Source organism: Mytilus galloprovincialis, chromosome 4 (assembly GCF_965363235.1).
Source record: "Mytilus galloprovincialis chromosome 4, xbMytGall1.hap1.1, whole genome shotgun sequence".
Taxonomy (NCBI): Eukaryota; Metazoa; Mollusca; class Bivalvia; order Mytilida; family Mytilidae; genus Mytilus; species Mytilus galloprovincialis.
In genome coordinates this window covers 85,899,755-85,922,724 of record NC_134841.1, presented here as the reverse complement: position 1 = coordinate 85,922,724, position 22,970 = coordinate 85,899,755, and the positions used below count along the sequence as shown (strand labels likewise).

At 30.2% G+C, this 22,970-nt stretch overlaps 1 protein-coding gene across 17 annotated transcripts in view; it reads left to right on the top strand.

The window, feature by feature from the left end:
• LOC143073245 (leucine-rich repeat-containing protein 71-like) overlaps positions 1-18,274 on the top strand; it is a 54,652-nt gene extending 36,378 nt beyond the window's left edge. For 11 of the 17 annotated variants that reach the window (XM_076248632.1, XM_076248642.1, XM_076248639.1 and 8 more), the window contains exons 6-19: positions 514-588; positions 1,257-1,325; positions 1,770-1,929; positions 2,247-2,330; positions 2,804-2,893; positions 3,235-3,342; positions 5,026-5,113; positions 5,368-5,385; positions 7,968-8,006; positions 11,074-11,112; positions 14,054-14,136; positions 15,149-15,257; positions 15,561-15,676; positions 17,393-18,274. In XM_076248632.1, coding sequence (XP_076104747.1) covers positions 514-588; positions 1,257-1,325; positions 1,770-1,929; positions 2,247-2,330; positions 2,804-2,893; positions 3,235-3,342; positions 5,026-5,113; positions 5,368-5,385; positions 7,968-8,006; positions 11,074-11,112; positions 14,054-14,136; positions 15,149-15,257; positions 15,561-15,676; positions 17,393-17,509 — 1,195 coding nt within the window. In that variant the 3' untranslated portion in view covers positions 17,510-18,274. The remainder of the gene's footprint in view (positions 1-513; positions 589-1,256; positions 1,326-1,769; positions 1,930-2,246; positions 2,331-2,803; positions 2,894-3,234; positions 3,343-5,025; positions 5,114-5,367; positions 5,386-7,967; positions 8,007-11,073; positions 11,113-14,053; positions 14,137-15,148; positions 15,258-15,560; positions 15,677-17,392) is intronic. The other 6 variants (XM_076248634.1, XM_076248635.1, XM_076248641.1 and 3 more) reach the window with 6 other exon arrangements.
• Positions 18,275-22,970: the final 4,696 nt, after the last annotated feature.

Below are 22,970 nucleotides of genomic sequence, written 5' to 3'. Positions count from 1 at the left end.
GCTCCACATCAGATGATTTTTAACCCCCATAACAATTACCAAAAATAAAAGAAATCTGCTTGGGGACCTTCATGACAGCTTTTGGTCATTCTCGACTAAGGGGGACCATGAAGACTTGGCATTTGAATGGTTAAAAACGGCAATAAATGAAAATATTGATACTTCTAATTCTATAATGAAAATTCAAATAAATATAATTTAAATAAGCAATGAATTAGCATGTTCACCATCTTTGTATGGTGGGATAAAATACTTCCGATCGCGCTACACTGTACAGCGTAGACAAGGTTTGTAATGGTGAAAGTTCCTCCATGGTTCAATTTTCATCCATGGAGATCCCTGCATTATTTAAATAAGTAACATATAAATTAAGGACTTTCACTCAGTCAATAAGTTATATATGGACCTGTTATTTTATATTGACACTTGAACAGATCCATATGTAGCATATTGACCTCGTTAAAAGTCCATTATTGAAATAATGCATACATTTTTTTTTATTTATTTTTTCAGTTTGTGGAATTGTGGCTTGTCAGGGGAAGTAATCACAATTCTTGCATCTACAATTACAGAGATACCAGAAATGAGGTAACATTCATTGAAAACCTGATAACAGCATATTTACTTATAACAGCAATTTCTTAAATAATATAAATGTGGGGAACGGATAAAAGGTTTTCTTCTTGAGCTATAATATAGATTTCAGTGAATGAACAACCCACATAGGGTAGCTTGAAAAGAGTGTAAACATTTGACAATCAGTGTATTGCCTTCAATTAGGGGTCATCTATAATTGTCAACCATTTTCCAAAATGTACAATACCTGCACTTTGGGGGGGGGAGGGGGTTAAAAAATCAACATATATTAAACCTATATTAACAGACAGGATTTTCTTTTTGTTAAAATAGATTGATTCTTGTCTTCATATCTGAAAATGGTTGATGTACACTTTTTTTTATGGAGGGTGGGGGGGGGGGGGGGTGTCGAAAAAGAGTATATTTAGTACACTTTGGAAAATGGTTGACAATTATTGATGAACCCTAAAGTACCATAAAGATTTCACTGTAAAGTATAAAAAACATGCATCAATCTGAGAGAAAGAACAGCTCAGTAGTCTAACATTTACGCCTCAAACAAAAACAACTTACAAGTAGATTGTTTTAGCCGTTCGACTGCACGTTTTCAAGTTGCATATTATTTGTTGGAAAATTGTACAAAGTAGGATATATAAATGAAATTATGTTATTTCTTACAGAAACCTTGTTTTAGATGGTAATACAGTTGTAGAAGAAAATTGGCATGAATTAATGGGAGAAGAAAGCCCGTAAGTTTTGCTTTTTTATGTAACGTTTAGCATGCAACAAAGTTTATCATATTAAAAATATTAAAAGGGATGTCATATATTTGAAAATGTGTTATTGTGATTCGTGAGAATTTGAATGTCATTAAAAATGTAAATGATAAGTAGATAGTTGTTTTTTTTGGGGAACGTTTTATCTTATTGTTGTACATTTTTAACTTGTAACCATTTATTTGTACAGATTACAATAATCTACACAAATACATTAAGTAAGATTCATTCTGATCATTGGTGAAAGTATTCAAAAACAGAATTTGCAAACTGTGTTTTGACTACATTGTACAGTATTGTGAACTGTGTTTTGACTACTTTGTACAGTAATATGTTGATTTGTTGTTGCTATGCAATATCTAATGCATGGACCAGGAGTTTACCATTTAATATTTTAATTGCATTATACTATTCCAGTATACAGAATTTGTCATTGCGTCACTGTGGGATTACAGATAAAGGAGCAGAACAAATTGGTCAAGCTTTAGGTAGTACAAAGAGATGTAATACAAAGCTTATCTCTCTGAACCTGTCAGGAAATAGAATTACAGATGTCGGTGCTGAACATATAGCTTTAGTAAGTTATTGTTGGAGGGTTAGGTGTTAACAGTTATGATGATTAAAATAAAATAATTACCTTTAAGTCAACAATCCACTAGAGTCACTAGGGCATATACAAAACAACTATAGGCACTCTATTGCCTTCAACAATGTAAAATGACCATTCACTAAAGTGTTAAGCTAATAAAGATGTGAATCAGTTAAAAAGTTGTACAAAAAAAGATTAAAGATTTTAGTAAATAGCTGCATGACAAAAAAATTTTGTAGGAAAATTCAAGTTACAGGATAAGGCAGAAATAAGTCATATGTGAATAATGTTCTTGTTTTTTTCAGGGTTTACGTATGAACAGAAATCTAATGTCTTTATCATTAGCATCTAATTTTATTGGAGATAAAGGTGCTTCTAAAATTGCAGAGGTAAATATTTACACATCAACCATTTTGTACTAGATGAATATCTTACTAATAAATGATTGTGTCACAACCATGGTACTTATTTGGTCTGTCTAAACTTGGCTATGCCACTGTCTTACTGAAATATGTCAAATACATGTTAATTCCAGAATACTGTAAAACCAGAACATTTGTGAAGTTTTTATTATTATTGAGAAAAAACTGGTAGAATAGGTTTCGTACAAATACAAACTAGCATTTTGAAATTTTGATAGAATTATTTGTATGCTTCATTTTCTGAAATTTTAATAATTCTTTTGACATTTTGATTCAGTAGTTGATATATTTGACCACTATGATGTTTTTTTTTTTTTATAAAACAATATCTTGGTCAATTTCATCAACTTTTAAAACAGGAAAGTATAGTAGTAATTAAATATGAAAATTTCTTATTTTGTAGATATAGGTAAAGATTTTGAAATTTTGTATATTTACAGATTTTATCACGATTTCCTCTAACACATGAAGAAGTGGTAGAAAGAAGAAAACACTTTTCAGAAAAAGATTTCCCAGAAAGGAATAAATCTGTAAGTAATTCTAAGCATATAAAGCATACATTTTAGGTTGACACTAGTAAATCTATCTCATTATTATTCTAGTTGGCAGCTGGCACTAGTGACACATAATTTATGAATTTGGCAATGTGCTTCTCAAATCAACAAACAATATGAAAATAATAAGATGTGCAATGATTGTTGTAAAATTACATTAACCAGTAAACTTATTTCTACAAAAAAATTGTATATTTTATTAATACAAATTTATTTTGTACTTTAATCGTTTAATAAAAATATCTGAAAATCTGTATTTCTGGTTAATCATTGACATTAATTTATTCAAATGTGACGAAATATCCCTCTATTTTTAGCCCCCAGGAAGTAGGAGAGAAGGGTCCAAAGATAGACCAGCAAGTGTTAGAAGTCAGTCACATATGGATAAAGATAAGAAAGGAAGCAAAGCATCAGCTAAGAAAAAGGTAAAAAAAATATAACAAAATTACTGAACTCCAAGGCAAATTAAAAAGGGGAAGCCCCTAAAAACTGACAAAACCTAACACTATCAATCAATGAATAAAACTAAAAGTCAACTACCTTATTCCTGAATTGGTACAAGTTTAATCGTCAAAAGAAGTTTTTTTAAATTGATAAATAGTCAGGTTTTTGTCGAGCCTGCAACTTTTGTTGCAGAAAGGTGTTAGCTCACTTCTTAAAAGCTTTATATTTTAGAAGGTGGAAGACCTGGATGCTTCATACTTTGTATATAGATGCCTCATGTTACGAAGTTTCCGTCAGTCACATGTCCAATGTCCTTGACCTCATTTTCATGGTTCAGTGACAACTTGAAAAAAAAGTTCAGATTTTTTGTAATGTTGAATTCTCTCTTATTATAAGTAATAGGATAACTATATTTGATATGTGCGTACTTTGTAAGGTCCTCATGTCTGTCAGACAGTTTTCACTTGACCTCGACCTCATTTCATGGATCAGTGAACAAGGTTAAGTTTTGGTGGTCAAGTCCATATCTCAGATACTATAAGCAATAGGGCTAGTATATTCGGTGTATGGAAGGACTGTAAGGTGTACATGTCCAACTGGCAGGTGTCATCTGACCTTGACCTCATTTTCATGGTTCAGTGGTTATAGTTAAATTTTTGTGTTTTGGTCTGTTTTTTTCATACTATATGCAATAGGTCTACTATATTTGTTGTATGGAATGATTGTAAGGTGTACATGTCTAGCGGGCAGATGTCATGTGACCTTGACCTCATTTTCATGGTTCAGTGGTTTTAGTTAAATTTTTGTGTTTTGGTCTGTTTTTTTCATACTATATGCAATAGGTCTACTATATTTGTTGTATGGAATGATTGTAAGGTGTACATGTCTAGCGGGCAGATGTCATGAGACCTTGACCTCATTTTCATGGTTCAGTGGTCAAAGTTAAGTTTTTGAGTTTTGGTCTTTTTATCTAATACTATATGCCATAGGTCAACTATATTTGGTGTATGGAAATATTTTATGATTTTTATGTCAGTAGCGCAGGTTTCTTTTGACTGTGACCTCATTTTCACGGTTCATTGCACAGTGTTAAGGTTTTGTGTTTTGGTCCATTTTTCTTAAACTATAAGTAATAGGTCAACTATATATGTTGTATAGAAGCATTGTTAGCTGTACATGTCCGCCTGGCATGGTTCATCTGACCTTGACCTCATTTTCATGGTTCATTGGTCTTTGTTTAGTTATCTTGGTTAATGTTAAGTTTATGAGACAGTTGTAATAAAGCTTTATACTTAGGACTATCAACATAATATCAATGATTAGTATAGAAGGCGAGACATTTCAGTGTGTGCACTCTTGTTTTTTTTTTAAATGGTTCCAAAAATGCAAAAAAGAAAAAAGCTACAGTTTGTATTGTTACAAATTTTAAAAACTGAATTCATCTTTAAAAAACCCTTGGGATAATGATATGGAAATAATGTTCACAAAAGACCAACAAAACAATGATGCATGTAAAAGCAATTTCAAGTCATACAATTTCTTTTAAGTTCATAGTAAATTGTATTAAAACAGCTTATTTGCAATTGGAACCTAATTAAAATTGTTATTTCATGTATAATAAACTTAAACAAAATATATCAAATTAAAAATAAAATATTTGCTAGGATCCTAAGGGTAAAGATGCTAAAGAGGAAGAGAAACATGACAAAACCAAAAAGAAAGAAAAGGAAGACAAGACACTCACAAAGAAAGGTAGGTTATCATGTCAACAAAAGTCATGTTTATGTTGAAGTTGACTTTATGAATATGCAGTTTATAATTGTGAAATTGAATTTAATTAAATCACATTGTCTTTAGTTTGTGTGTGTGGCACTTTAATAGAGCAGGAAAAAATTAGCTCACCATTTATGAATTTTTTTTTGTGTGTATTTTTTACACTTTAATAGAAATTCCATATGAATGATTTGTTTTTTAATACTAAATAGTTATTGTATCTTTCTCTTCAGAATCACGAGGAACAAAAGGTTAATCTCAACAACTATATATATCTTTGCTATATACAGAATGAAATACCAAAAGCTTTCTTTCAGCCTATTTTTGTAGAAGCCAGATGAAATACTGTGTGCATTATTTTCTAGTCTGTGATTTTTTTCTGTATTTTTTTGTTACTGTAGTCAAATTTTCCTTCTAGATTTCAGAATTAAGTTCCTTTTTGTTTTGTGCTGAAATAAAAACATTTAAAAAGAAAAAAATATAGTTTCATGCATTTCTAGTTAGCATGTTTTAACTAAATAGCTTTAAAATAAATTATAAATGTGTACAAAAGGGATCTCTTTTTTATAATAATGCTCAAATATGTTAATTACAAAAGAGATTAATCTTCATAATAATCACAAGTTCATTTTGATGATTATTGTAAAAACAAATAAATATTCTTTATTTTTAAAAATGATAAAACAATTCTAGGAAATGATAATATTAATAATTTGAATACCACAAAATTCAATGTGTCTTTTTCTCAAAGTTAAATTGATAAGTTTGCTGATTTTGTTTGGTCATATCACTGTAAAATTAAAGCTATAAATACCACAGAGTCATTCAAAGATGTGGTATGAGTCGTTTCCCTTTTATCAGAGACATGTTTAACATTATAATAGTCAATAAAAAAAGATAAATGTTAATATAAAAGCAAAAAAGATGTATTTTCATAGTCTCAATAACTTTGTAATCACAGACTAGTCAATCAATACTTAGGGTTACAAATTTCAACAGTTACTAAACATGTCCTCACTACTTTTGCAACAGTGGCAGATCCAGAGGGATCATTAAGAAAGCTGTGTAAATCACATTTTCTAAGACATACATGCAAATGCTTTATGCAGGCACCTGATTATTGCCACTAGTATTAAATTAAGGAAAAAAGAATCATGAAAAAAGGCATTCAAGAACAAGGTCAAGATGAAATAACATAAGATTTTTGAAATATTGAACAGAAATCAGATTTATTTTGCTGTGTTGGAATTTGTAACTCTGGTATTTTCCTCCTGCTTAGAATAATAAAAACTTCATTTCTTTTTAATACTTGCAATTATATTTTGTTATTTATAACCAGAAAATATTTCAGAATTATATATATATAGAAAGCACAATGTTGAAACTGGTTTCTTATTGTTGTTATTTTACTATTCAACACAAAAAGAACCAGTATAAAAGCACATTTTGATTATGGTTGCTAATTTCAATAAGTTTAATACATTCTAATCTTTATTGGCTCATCAATTTTCTTTGTTTAAAACATGTTAATTTCTCTTTTCTGTTGTCAACAATATATAACTATCTTTCATATCTCAGAAGTCAATACTAATTAGGTTTATGTATTCCTTATGCTAGAAAACTTTGATTACATTTGAAAAAATAAAGGAAATAAAAGCCAACATCATATACATTTATAAACAGTTCCTTTAGCTGTTAAATATTAATATTTGAACTCTTCCTTACAAGTTACAAAACATCCATAAGTATTAAAGTAAGAATATTATTTCAGATATTTTCATATGCAGAATGAAAAAAAAATGTCAAAATACATTATTGTGCATATTATAATGAAATTTCATCTATATGTTTTGGTGTTAGATTTAGAAATGTAGAATACATAGTTCTAAATCTGATGATATGTGAAATTAAATAAACATGCCATAAACAGAGTCTATTTGAATACTCTGCAAATTCAATGCTTGTAATTTATCAAATTTGTTATGAAGTAATCTTTTTTTTTTTTTTAGTTTAAATACAAAATCTAGGATACCTGTTGAGATCAAGATTTCTCACATACTTTTTGACACTGTTAAAATGACCTGAAACTCACCTGAAAAATTTTGATCTCAGCACTCAACAGTTTGTTCTTTAGCACAATATACTATTGTAAATAAAGTTGTCTTTTCCCAATTCTAATGCAATTTGGATGTAACAATTTTTTTCATTGGCTAAAAGTTGCCGTCAAATCCACAGTTGACCAGGCGTAACTAAGGAGGGACCAGCCATTTTGAATTGATTGAATCAACAAATGTTCGATTACTACAATATAATCAAAAATAAAACAACACCTACCTCGAATTCGCCGTTTTAATGTAATTTTATCCGATTTGAAGCGTACAGGTAACGTAATAACCTCCAGTTTGTAAGTTTTCATTTGTATGACGTCACGTTTAGCCATGACGTCTTTGTGCCAAAATCATTCATGAAGTTTTGTGGATTTTTTTCTATTTGTCAAATTTAGATATTTTTTCAAGTTTTATCGGATTTTTTCTTTTTGTAATGCATTAGAATCAGAATAACAGTACTGTAGTTGAAGAGTTAGCCCTGTCAATTTTGATTTGACGGTCGCAAATCTCCGTTTTACTGTCTCCGCTACACGTCGCCAGTAAAACTGCATGTGCGACCGTCAAATCTACAATTGAATGTGGCAACTCTTCAGCTACTGTACTGATATTCCTTAATTGTAATTACTGTATCTAAAGTAATATTGGTCAGAAAGGTAAGGAGCATCCAACTAAATCATTTAAATCATCAATTTGTCAATAAACATGATTTCATAAATTTTATAAAGGCGATAAAAGTGGAACTGTCGGAGGTCGCAGTTCAGGAGGTGAGTTGTGCATGGTCAGGGGAGAAAACTTGGTAGAACTTATAATTGAACGGTCATTCTTCAAACTATTTGAAACTGAGATTTTTGTCAAAGATCACTTGTTCATCAAGCATAAAAGATTTATAGATCTGTATGAATTTGGGTATTCGATGTATAACTGTATAAGATAACAAAGATGTAACTTAACAATTCTAAGAATGGAATTTATTTGCTAAAAGGATAATTATTATCTATTTGAAGTTTATGCTAACTCAAAATTATCAATGAAAGGACCAGATTTCAGAAGTATTTTGTAGTTTGAAGAATGATTTCTTCTGAAAAGATGCCAATGTATGCAGCTTAATTTCTATTCTAGCTAACAGTACAGTATAAGTTCATCTGAAGGAAATGCATGGACTATAATTGATCCTTTCACATCTTATCTTCTGTCTATTCATGGTATCATAGATTCTATTCATGGTATCATAGATCCTTAGTCCCTTAGTCCTGTTTCTAGGGGAATCACTAATTTTCACTACCAAATTTTTTATTTGGGTATTGAATGAAACTGATAATTTATAGTAAGTTTCATCAATAGATTTAAAAAACTTGATGAAAATGAAAATCCTGTCCACTGCTCCATAAGATTAATTAAACTTCTGTGCAATTCAATTATTAGAGAAAAGAATGAATTCTGTGCTGAGGCATGGCAATTTAAAACATTAATGTTCGTTTTTTTTTTTGTTTTTTTTTTGTTTTGTTTTTTTGGTTTTTTTTGGGGGGTGGGGATTTATTTCATGCAACAAGCATAGTTTATTTTTTTTTATTTTTTTTTATACATGTCTGATAGGTTAGATATAACTCAATGTCCATTTTCTCGGCATGACTTACTGTGCTTATCCAGTGACCTTTGGGGTATCACAATAGCAATGGCTCAAACAGTTTACCAAATTGCAGTTAGATTTCTTCTCCAACTAACTGATCAACTGGTAAAATGTTTTAGCAGATTGCTCAAGTGAAATGTTGTTAGTATGAAGTGAGTGCTGTAAAATCAAAAGTAATACTTACCATCCAGATCCAGTTAGTTGATATCTTTGTCATTTGTTTCAAACACAAAAATGACTTACTATAGTATGAGTCACTGAATAAGAAGGTCTAATTTTGACATGGAAACTTCTATCATAAATAGATTTTATAAATAAATAGTTGAAAACATTGTTTTGTAAGTCTATAATTTATAGCTCCGTTTTCCAACAACAAGTTAGTGCACAATTGTAATTTGGATTTTTTTTTCTAAAGCAATTACTTATCTGCTACCATTAAAGGGAAATAATTTACATTACTGAAAATCAACAAAATGTTGTCACAACTTTTGTCTGACAAATATCAACTTTCCTCATTTAATTTGTTTGTAACATTACTTTTATGATTATTAAACTTTTATCCTCTGTTTTGAAAAGAAACAATGAAATTTATTTTTAAGATGATTAAAATTTTGAAAAAAATTGTAGGCAAAATCAGAAGCCAGGTATCATTGATTAATTTTTTAGTGTACAATAACTCGATAAAAATTATTTCCCTTTAATGCCAGCAGATCAGTAATTTGTATAGAAAATATTATACGAATCATAATTACACAATAACTTTGTCTTAGAAGACAAAGCTATAAAATATACATCTACAAAACAATGGTTTGAACTATTTATTTATAAAATCTATTTATGATAGAAGTTTCGATGTCAAAATTAGACCTTCTTATTCAGTGACTCATACTATAGTAAGTCATTTTTGTGTTTGAAACAAATGACAAAGATATCAACTAACTGGATCTGGATGGTAAGTATTACTTTTGATTTTACAGCACTCACTTCATACTAACAACATTTCACTTGAGCAATCTGCTAAAACATTTTACCAGTTGATCAGTTAGTTGGAGAAGAAATCTAACTGCAATTTGGTAAACTGTTTTGGCCATTGCTATTGTGATACCCCAAAGGTCACTGGATAAGCACTGTAATAAGATTGTACTGTCTGTCTTATATCAACATTAAGGTTAAAAAAAGTCAAAGAAATCAGTGAAAGCATTTGTTTTCCATTTTGAAATCACCTTTTTGGATATAATCTTGTCTATATACTCCTCTATTAATATGACTGATAGATAATGAAAGAAATAATAGTAATTCAAATTCTAAACCCTGAATGGTACCACTGGACTCACAGCAATGCATGTCATTTTCAATCCCTCAATGATATAAATTGCATGTTTTAAGATACCCATGTAGTGTTGTTATACTGATAAAGAAATAGCATGTTGTCTTTCTTCTCTCATTCTTTCATAATTTTCATATTACTTTAATTCTGCATGTGAGGTATATGGTATCTTGTATCTCTACAATACAGAAATGTAGTTTAAGTTTGTGTATTATAGTATTTGAAAGATTAATTGTGTAATTTCCATATGTTGTTTTTTTCAGCCACTTCAATTTTAATGAATATCATTTACTTTTAATTTTTAAGTTTGCATTTAGTTTTTATAACTGTGATAAACATTCTGTGAGAAAGTTATCAATGTCGTTCAAGGGTAAACTTTCAAACTGACTGTCAGTGTAACTACCATGTTTTTTCCCTCAGACATTTTACAGCATAATTTACCGTAGGGAACATTTGACTATTCATTTAAATGCAATGGTTAAAATCATTCAACACAATTAATGAAGACAAAACAGATTAACCTGTTCCTTCTAAGACACAAACAAAACCAGATGCAAAAATTACCCAATTCAAAGTTAGAAAGTGAAATTGTGAAAATCTTTTAATCTTGATAATTTCAGTGTTTATCTGTAGCTGTTCATGAAAATCATATTTTTTTGAAATGTGTAACATTTTGTTTATTTTAGACTTTAAAAAACTTTATAAGCTTTATAAACATTTTCTGTATACTACAGATTGATATAAAGGCTGTAGTTTTTAATTAATGTATTTTATTACTTTTATTCTTGAACCATTCTCCTATTTGACCCACAACACAGTTCACAAAATTTTGTTGATTTGCTGTGTGTTAAGTTTTAAATTTTGTTTTTCACTACAGCTTCACTGCTATTTATGGCAGCCATCAGCGGTTCCACTGGTAATAGTTATCTCCCTAGCACATCTAAGTCTCTAATGGATCTTACCGAAGATGCTCTGAGATTTCAATTTAACTTATAATAATAAGTTATTTTGCAAAGTCATTTTCATTGTTGCATTGATGGCTTAATATTTGGTTAATTGCAATACAGGAAAATTTGAGTTATAAAGATTGATTTATGTCATATGCGATGTGTGTGATACATTTATTTTGATATTTTTACATGGTATGTTAAGAATTGAGAACTTACTGTAACAGTTAAAGTTTCCAATGATAATATATATTGAGAACATTTTAAGCCTTGAACTGTACAAAGATTTATTTTTATGAATACCTCATAAATTTCAGCACTATGAAGGTGGCTTTGTAATATGGAAAGATTATAAATTCATTTAACATTTATATATATTTTCCATGAATTATTTCACAATTCTTTTTACATTCTTTCACAACAGCAGCATTGCGATTTGTGTCAACACTCAGTGGTAAATTGTCTCCCCTTCCTGTACACAGTTACCCCCCTTTACCCTTTAATGATCACTTTATTTATTGTTTGGTTCTAATGTGTCTGGGAAATGAAAATCTGGGGAAAATAATGAAATTACAACTGAAACACTTTTTCAAAAAGAGTTGCATACTATTATTTCCTTTTTATACTTTTGGAGAATCAAATTATGAATATATAACAAACACATTTTAAAAAATACTTTGTCAATCTTGCCTTGTTTTCTTTTTCTTTTTTTTAGTTGTCAATATAAATAGACCATTGATCATGAGTAAGATTAAATTTATATTAAATTTCACAAGTTTTGTATATCACATGCTTTTAGACAATAAACTGTGGGTTGGGTTAATAGAATAAAATTATTGGAAGGGAAATTGCTTGTATGCCAAAAATGTTAGGTGTCTTTATTTAACGAAAATTGATTTTTTTTATAAATTGGAACCAACTAGTAAAAAGTGGTCAGTGTCATTTTTCCTGTAACATCATAATAAAGCTTTAAACCTATGTTCATTTTTGTTGGTAATCATGGTAAGGCATGACCGATGTTGTTTCCAGAACAGAGCTTTTTTATACAGGAATTGAAAGAAAATCTGAATGGGGACTCATTTATCTGTTAACTGAAATCTATTTCATCTCACCATTAGTTCATATATGACTTGACATAAGACATAAAAAGAATTGAATTTAATTGCCAGTTTGTTTTATATGCAACATCTTTGCTAGCCAAGGGTTACAATCCACTCCCGTTCTCTTTACCCTTGGCGGATTGAGATAAAATTTCGGAGACACAAGGTAAGGATTTTTATTAGTCGCAGTCGAAACTCGCTGCATCCAATCAAATGGCGCCTATAGCATGATCACGTGTTAATGTAGAAAGTGTTTGTAAACAATTGCCATGTGTTTATTGCGAAACAAGTCTTTACATCCCTAAATATACTCTATATTTAATAACATCTTGAATGTTTTTAATCAACTAAAAGAAGTTCCTGTGTATGTTTCATGCACAAATGCATGAATGTTGACGTATTTTTTTTCCCCCCGGCTTTACCAAGTGTGTAGAATCTAGACGCTTCCATGTTTTTACCTCCAAATTGAAAGAGTTCAAGTGCTACCATTGGTCAAGAATAATGTATTTTGAATGGGTGTGACTTTAATCTTCCGATAGGTGGCACAACATTATTTTCACAAATGTTGGCTTAATTTTCCAAGGGTGGAGAGAACAGTAGTGGATCGTAACCCTTGGCTAGCAAAGATGTATATGCAATGGAATTTAAAAAAAGCAATAAACGATAAACAAAATGTTATATAGTTCATACTAAAGTCAAAGATACAATAGAAATGAGTCCTTCCCATTTGGATTTATGGCGCTTTAATCTTGGATTTAACAGCTTTTACAGAAATAGGATTGAAGTATACATATATAGTGTATTCATCAATTAGCATTTCAGTCTTTGTTGCAGAAGCTTAAGAGCAAATAATATTATTCTCCCTATACAAAAGAATGACTTGAAATTAATATGCAAAGGAATGGAATTAAAATCAAAAAATTTCTTACAATCTTTTCTTAGTAGTTGAAAGAATCATTAGAAATTACATTTAATTAATAAAAACACACAGCCACGAAATAGCATAATAGTGTTAAAAGTTGTGTTAAACATCCGTTCAATCAATCAATCATTTCAATTTTGAAATTTTGAATCTATATTACTATTGGTTTTTTTTTGTGATAAAGAATTTGTAGGATTTTTCAGGTGAAAAAGAAGTATTTATAAAAGTTATGTTGTTTTTGTCAGTGTTAGGTAGTACATATTTACCTACATATAGATGTCTATATAATCATAAGTATCAGTATTTTTGTCATAGAATTTTGAATCTGGTTACAACTATAACCAATACATTTTAGGAAGAATTTAAAGATAAACGTTTTTGTGGTTGTAATATGATGGAAGTTGACAAACTCTCCAGAATGTCAGTTTTCATCAATCAAAATGGTGAATTAACAACAAAGACAAATAGCTTTTATATTAAAATTCAAAACAAATATTGACAAAGTAATTCAATTATCTTTTTCAGACTTCATTTTTTTTTTAAAGAATAGTTAATGTTAATTTTATAAAAGTTAGACATGTTAGTTTCATATTACAAAGAATAAAGTACTGATTTTAATTGTTGTAGGACATGATATCTTGGCATTAAATTAAAAATTAATCTTCTGTCTAAGCTAAAACATTTTTGAATTACATATCCTTTTGAGTATAATTCTTTTAGAATATGTCAACTTATGCTAACAAGATTTCAAAAGAATCTCTTCTAATAATCATTTGAAAAATTTATATAATATTTTTTTTTATTTTGTTTATCTTATTTGTTAATATACACGTTATTCTAAAATTGAAATATTTGAAAATGAAATAAATGGTAATGATATATTTTTAGCTTCAATAGCAGCAGATACTAAAGGTACTAAGGGTAAAGGTAAAGGTAAAGACAAGACCAAACAAGCTGCACAGGAAGTAGAGGTATGTTGACAAGAGGCAGGAGGGACCTGGAATTTCTAAATAATGATAAAATAAGTCTCTAAATCTTGTGGTTCAACTTGCTGGCAATGGTACTTTTGGTTAATGGTCAGAATGGGGCATTAAGTGAATCCCTTGTCGGTCCTGTCCATCCTTTGTGTACCTTATCTATTCTCTAACTTTAGTTTGCCTCAACAAAATCTTACAAGACAATGCTTATTACCACAGAACACAAATCAACCTCATAATACCATTCATTAGTTATGCCTGTTTATAAACATAAGAATTGCTGAATTTTTTGTTTCAGTTTTCTAACTTTAGTTTGCCTAAAAGTTACTAAATGTTCTAAAGCTTATACACAATACTAATATTTCCACAAAACACAAATCAAGTTTAGAATTAGGTGGTGTCACGTTTATCAGTTCTATAATAATGCCCCTTTACAATTGGAAAATTTGCTAAATTTATTGTTTTTATTGTTTTCTGTAATTATAACTTATGTTAGCCTCAACCAAATGCTTTGAAACTTACACACAATGCTTATCACAAAAAAAACTCAGATCAAGGTCAACTTTTGGTAGATCTTATCACTTTTACAGTTCTTGAGTTAGGTACTGTTCTAAGCCTTTATGCAAGCCGGGACATCATCAGTTTCCAATGGGCTAATTCTCAATTTATTTTTATGCCCCACTTAAGATACATGTAGTAGAGGGGCATTATGTTTTCTGGTCTATGCGTCCGTCCATCTGTCCTGCTTCAGGTTAAAGCTTTTGGTTAAGGTAGTTTTTGATGAAGCTGAAGTCCAATCAACTTGAAACTTAGTACACATGTTCCCTATGGTATGATCTTTTAAATTTTAATGCCAAATTAGATTTTTTACCAAATTTTACGGTCCATTGAACATGGAAAATGATAGTGCGAGTAGGGCATCTGTGTACTTTGGACACATTCTTGTTTTATATATGATAATAAGTTATTACCATGACTATTAACCAAACATCTTTATCATTTGAAGGACTTGAGTGGTGGAGAAGTGGTCAATCCTTTGACTGATGTGGCAGACTTTATTGATGGTCAGTTATGGGTGTCAGGAAACAGAGTCCTTATCAACTTAAATTTATCTCGTAAGTAAAAGATATATAATTTATGAATATCAATGCATTTACCCTTGTTTTGTCTAATGACATGATCTCAAAATGGAACTATTTTGGAATTAAGGCAGTTTGTCATTAAATGTGAGAAGTTGGAGGCCTAAATGCAATAATGCCTGACAAAAATATAAAAACCGATATCTGAATGATTTTTATTTGGTAGATTTTTAACAATATTTGATATCAATAAGGGTCCAAATTATGACCTTAAATATATTTTTTTTATATAAACCTTGACCATATTTTAATTTAATATTATTGATTATTTTATAACAGGTAATAAAATAGCTGAGTCAGGAATGAATAATTTATTAAAAGCGATGCAATACCAGACCACCATACTAATGGACAATAAGAGTGGAGGAACAGGGCTAATGAGAATAGCATTATTAGTAAGTCTAATTATTCTCAACATAAGTAGTTTCACAGGAAAATAGAAGTAGGACAGTGTATCACAAATTTTAATATAATTTATTTATGAGGAATTTGAATATATACCACTGGTTAGACAGATATCTGAATTCATCATCTAGCAGGTACGGGTTGGGGGGAGATTAAGTGTTACCCTTAACCATCCGTCCCATTTTCATTATTACACTCTGATTTGAGTTTTACTCATTCAATTCTTAAGAAATATCCAGAATGCACAGACATAATTTGGGCGGTGAGTCACTTATTGTTATAGATTTATGCCCCTTTATAACTTGACAAAGCTTGAGCATGGATATTTGTGTTCTTCTCAGACACATTCTTCTGTTATTGTAAAAGATAGGAGAATGGGTTAAAATAAAGGATTACAATTATTTTCAACATTTTTCTGCAAACTTTCAAATAAATTTATATTTAATTGAAAGAGACCAGAAAAAAAATTGTGTATTATTTTTGCATTTTTGAGATATTTACTCAATGTATCACCATAAAAAATTATTCAACCAAGAAGTATTGTTGATTATACCCAATCATATACATTTGCAAAACCTTTCGTTTTTAACCGGATTTTTGTGACAAAAATGTCGGTTATTGATTTGGGGATGTACGGCGGGCGGTCGGGCGGGCGGGCGGCAATCAAATGTTGTCCGTGCATTAACTCATGAACCGTTCAACCAAAGCTTTTAAAATTTTAATATGTTATTACTGACAACTATACGAAGGTCAAGTTCAATAATGGCGATTTTGACTTTTACTGTTCATGAGTTATGGTTCTTGAAAGGCGGCAATCAAATGTTGTCCGTGCATTAACTCATGAACCGTTCAACCAAAGCTTTTAAAGTTTTAATATGTTATTACTGACAACTATATGGAGGTCAAGTTAAATAATGGCGATTTTGACTTTTACCGTTCAGGAGTTATGGTTCTTGAAAGATTGAAAAATGAAGTTTTCAGTCGTGTCCGTGCATTTACTCATGAACTGTTCTACCAATGCTTCCCAAATTTTAATATGTTGTTACTGATGACAGAATGAAGGTCAAGTTCAATAATGACGATTTTGACTTTTACCGTTCAGGAGTTATGGTTCTTGAAAGATTGAAAAATGGAGTTTCCAGTCGTGTCCGTGCATTTATGCATGAACAGTTCTACCAAAGCTTCCGAAATTTTAATATGCTGTTACTGATGACAAAATGGAGGTCAAGTTCAATAATGACGATTTTGACTTTTACCGTTCAGGAGTTATGGTTCTTGAAAGATTGAAAAATGGTGTTTCCCGTCGTGTCCGTGCATTTTCTCATGAACCATTCAACCAAAGCTTTTGAAATTTTAATATGTTGTTACTGATGACTAAATAGAGGTCAAGTTCCATAATGACGATTTTGACTTTTACTGTTCAGGAGTTATGGTTCTTGAAAGATTGTAAAATGGCGTTTCCATTCACGTTGTTGCATTTACTCATGAACCATTCAATCTAAGCTTTTCAAATATTATTATATCAAAATGTTGATACTGATGACAAAATGGAGGTCAAATTTGATATTGATGATTCTCACTTTCACCATTCATCAGTAATGGTTCTTGTGATATTGCCAGGACACAAATAAACGTAAATAAATCCGGTTTGCTGTCGTTGTGACAGCCTCTTGTTGTTCATTAATTCGATTTTATTTTTATTGCAGAAAAATAAGATATCTCAAGAACATGAAGTTATGAGAAAGTTAAATGATATCATGTTACACAAAGATCCTTATTATAAACAACCACCTCAGACTCCTGATGTACAGTCAACAACATAAACAGTTGCCATAACTATTAGAGATCAAGAGTGCAAACATATGGAGGAATATTATGTACAGCAGTGTGATATAAAACTTGTCTACTGTTTAAGAGGAATTGTACAAATACATCTTATTAAGAACTTGAACATGCTTTTGTTTTAAACTTGTACAATATTTGTCCATCTTTATATTTATTTAGCCATGAACACTGCTGAGAGTAACTTTTACATCCGTCCAAACTTTTTACATGTAAAATACGAATATTTCAAACATTTCTTTGTGTATTGAATAATTATAATACTCCATTTCAAATCTTTATCAATATTTAATTTTTCAAAATGTTTTACTAAAGAAAATTTAAAACATAGATAATGAGTTAATTTCCTAATCTTTGTAGCTGATTTTGAGAAATCTAAATATGATTTTTTTGGTATTTTTTTATTGGGATGAAATTTAGACTATAAAATCTGTGTTAATTAAAAAAAAAATTAGTGTCATCAATTTTGATAATTTAAGTTAAGTATGCAGATGTTTTAACATTATTAAAACGATGGATTGGTCAATGATTCAATCCTCTTTTTTTTCTAGAAATAAAATATACATATACATGTATAAGAAATTTTAAATATTTGAAATGAATGTTCAAAAAAGATTTTGTAAAGTACAAGTTACTGTACTGCTAACTGTGATATGTTTTAAACTATTTTATATTGTATTTATTTTTTATGAAAATTATACTTTCTTTTTAAATATGTTGATGAATGTAATAAAAATAAATTCAAATGGAGTTTGTGATTTTTTTTTATCCCCTCGTTTTAGAGACATATGGATTACTATCTGGTGGCAAAAGCTTTGATAACTATTTGTATAAAGCTTTCTATATCAGATGATATAAGACCTAGTTGCATCATACCTTGTTTGCAGATACCTTAGGTTATGAAGGTTTTGTATTTCATATGTTCATTGTCCTTGACCTCATTTTCATGGTTCACTAAAGCTTTTTTTGTTGTTGATTTTTATACAACCGCAAAAATTTTAATTTTTTGGTCGTATATTGCTATCACGTTGGCGTCATCATCCTGCATCGTCGTCGTCGTCGTCCGAATACTTTTAGTTTTCGCACTTTAGTAAAAGTTAATAGAAATCAATGAAATTTTAACACAAGGTTTATGACCACAAAAGGAAGGTTGGGATTGATTTTGGGAGTTATGGTCCCAACATTTTAGGAATTAGGGGCCTAAAAAGGCCCAAATAAGCATTTTCTTGGTTTTCGCACTATAACTTTAGTTTAAGTGAATAGAAATCTATGAAATTTTGACACAAGGTTTATGACCACAAAAGGACGATTGGGATTGATTTTGGGAGTTTTGGTTCCAACAGTTTAGGAATTAAGGGCCAAAAAAGGGCCCAAATAAGCATTATTCTTGGTTTTTGCACAATAACTTTAGTATAAGTAAATAGAAATCAATGAAATTTAAACACAAGGTTTATGACCACAAAAGAAAGGTTGGGATTGATTTTTTAGAGTTGAGGTCACAACAGTTTATGAATTAGGGGCCAAAAAGGGGCCCAAATAAGCATTATTTTTGGTTTTTGCACCATAACTTTAGTATAAGTAAATAGAAATCTATGAAATTTAAACACAAGGTTTATGACCATAAAAGGAAGGTTGGGTTTGATTTTGGGAGTTTCAGTCCCAACAGTTTAGGAATAAGGGGCCCAAAGGGTCCAAAATTGAACTTTGTGTGATTTCATCAAAAATTGAATTATTGGGGTTCTTTGATATGCCGAATCTAACTATGTATGTAGATTCTTAATTTTTGGTCCCGTTTTCAAATTGGTCTACATTAAGGTCCAAAGGGTCCAAAATTAAACTTAGTTTGATTTTAACAAAAAAATGAATCCTTGGGGTTCTTTGATATGCTGAATTTAAAAATGTACTTAGATTTTTAATAATTGGCCTAGTTTTCAAGTTGGTCCAAATGGGGGTCCAAAATTAAACTTTGTGTGATTTCATCAAAAATTGAATAAATGGGTTCTTTGATATGCCAAATCTAACTGTGTATGTAGATTCTTAATTTTTGGTCCAGTTTTCAAATTGGTCTACATTAAGGTCCAAAGGGTCCAAAATTAAACTAAGTTTGATTTTAACAAAAATTAAATTCTTGGGCTTATTTGATATGCTTTATCTAAACATGTACTTTGATTTTTAATTATGGGCCCAGTTTTCAAGTTGGTCCAAATCAGGATTCCATATCAAGTATTGTGCAATAGCATTTTTCAATTGCACAGTATTGCACAATAGCAAGAAATATCTAATTGCACAATATTGTGCAATAGCAATTAATTTTCAATTGGAGTTATCTTTCTTTGTATAGAATAGTAGTTTATAATATATGTTGGAAATTTGCCAGACATGACTATGATGTCATTTTCTATTTTTATTTGCCAATAACTTTATGTAAATAACTTCATTGGAAATCTGCCAATATAAAATGTTGCTGATGAAGCTTTTTTTCCTTATCTTATCTAAAATGTTTTTAGATAATGTATGTTGGACATTTGCCAGACATGACTATGATGTCATTTTCTATTTTTATTTGCCAATAACTTTATGTAAATAACTTCATTGGAAATTTGCCAATATAAAATGTTGCTGATGAAGTTTTTTTTATTGTTTTATACAATAAACAATGTATATTCACTTTTACTACCAACCAATCTTTACCATTCAGTGATAACAAGCACTTTATTTTACATTTTAATATTTTATGATGTATTTAAAAGAGTAGTTATTGTTGCAAACTCCATTAGAAATTTGAATTGATATCAGTTTTGGAAAAAGGGAAACGGGGATGTGAAAAAAAGGGGGGGGGGGGTAAATTTTTCTCATTTCAGATTTCATAAATAAAAAGAAAATTTCTTCAAACATTTTTTTGAGAGGATTAATATTCAACAGCATAGTGAATTGCTCAAAGGCAAAAAAAGTTCATTAGACCACATTCATTCTGTGTCAGAAACCTATGCTGTGTCAACTATTAAATTTTAGATTTAAATAAGTTTGAAGAAGAAATCTTTAATTGATTTGTAAAATCTTGACATTTGTTTTGTGTAAAAAAAACCATGTAATGTCAAAAATTTGATCACAATCCAAATTCAGAGCTGTATCACGCTTGAATGTTTTGTCCATACTTGCCCCAACTGTTCAGGGTTCGACCTCTGCGGTCGTATAAAGCTGCGCCCTGCGGAGCACCTGGTTTGGTCATGAAATTCTTATTTATGAGTGATAAATAAAGGCAACAGTAGTATATATGTGTTCAAAAGTCATAAATGAATTGAGAGAATAAATACTTAATCCAAGGGAGACACATCTTCAACACAGCCATGCACAGGAGCATTTTTTGCAAATTATTTCGTTTTGTGGAATATTAGAAAATCGCCCAAATTCAATTTGCAGCTTATGAGAAGATATACATTATTTACAAATAGCTCTTCCAAAATCAAAGTTCCTAACCAAAGAGATATCATTCTAACAGCCAAAATTTTGTTTTACTTTTAAGTCATTGAACAGTTTTCCATCCATAATGTTTTACTTCTGTTTAATCTCAAATAATTCTAAATATTTCTTATTAAATGAGAACCAAGACGTTATGTTAGTTTTGTGAAGCTCTTGTCTGCATATATATAAGGATCTTTCAACAGACTGGATTCAGACTTAAGGTTTTCAAATCTATATCAGTATGTAACAATTGACTTTACAATATCATAATGTATGGGGAAACGCCTCAGTTCTGATAATACAGCAAATTTTACACTTCGTTTGTGTACACCCAGTATAAATTTTTAGAACTTGAGATGGAGTTTCTCAAACTAAAGATTTTAATAACAGAGGATTGTAATTTATTATATGAAACTTATAACCTACCCGTACCTCTGAATTATATAACAGAATGGGTTTTAAGGGTATGCTCAAAAATATGTACACAGAATTTTATTCCCGGAGACAAATTTATAAAATCCTTTCTTAGTTTATAATAGGCCTTAAGAGCCTTATTAAGTAAATAGTTATCAAAGGAATAAGGATTACAATTTAGTAAACCAGACGCGTGTTTTGTCTACATAAGACTCATCAGTGACGCTCATATCAAAATATTTATCAAACCAAACAAGTGCGAAGTTGAAGAGCATTGAGGATCCAAAATTATTAAGTAGTTCAGTTACTTCAAGATGTAGTAAAGTGAACTCATAAGTATTTGCAATGTGACACACAATCAATCAAGTTATTCTGAAGTAGGAAATCAGCCTGAATTTTTCTTCCAGCCTTATTAAAAATATTATAACTTAAATTTTTCTGGCACCAGTCAGCACAATATTTTTCTAGCTGATTTATTCTCAGTGGCTGATGTTGACATTATTTCTATCATCTGCGTTCATCAAACAGTTTAATGTCTCTAAGTGAAGTGAAACTGCATCCAGATACGAGTCAGGCAAGATAAGATGGAAAGTCATTTATGAAAATTTGAATAAAGAAGGACTCAAATTGTCCCCTTGCCTTACACATAAATGAATGCTAAATGGGTCAGTGAGAGAAGCTCCAACTACTACACATGCTTTACTACTGTTATACATATCTGATATAGTATTAAAGAGCAATGTACCAACTTTCATATTTATAAGCTTCAGTTTAGACCTATATGAATTACACTGTTGAATGCTTTATGATAGTCTACAAAACAAGTATATAATCTACCCTCTTTACTGTTATGTGACAGTATCTGTCTATCAGTGTTTTCAGTATGAATTTATGATCTGAAGTTCTGGCATTTTTTGTAAAGCCAATCTGAGAATTATGAATTAAATTATTTTGGAACCAAAATTTGTCAAGTCTTGAATTTAAAATAATTTAAAGTAATTGTTATACCTCTATATTTAGATGGATCACCAGGATCATCAGATTTAAAAAATGGTGAAATATAACCATCAGCCTAAATCATTAGGTACACACTGTTCTTGAGGCTTCAATTTAACATTGTATATAAGCAATTTATCAGATATTACTGACTATGTTTTTTAACATTTCATTTGATATCAAATCAGTTCCACAGGCCTTGCCTGAATTTAAGCTTGCTATAGCATCAGAGATTTCTTTAATACTTATTTGATTATCTAAATCATTAAAGATTGAAAACTTTTCTTTGTCATTCAGTATAGTTTCAACTGGCGGATCTAGAAATTTTCATAAGTGGAGGCCCACTTACTGCATAAGAGCGGGCCAGCTCCAGTGTCGCTTCAGTGATTCCCTATATAAGCAAGCAATTTTTTTGTCGAGCCTGCAACTTTTGTTGCAGAAAGCTTGACATAGGGATAGTGATCCGGCGGCGGCTACGGTGGCGGCGTTATGCGGGGTTCACACATTGCCGATTATTGCTCCCGTTTGAGATCAGACAGCGATACGACACGAAAAGTGAAAAAGTCGGAT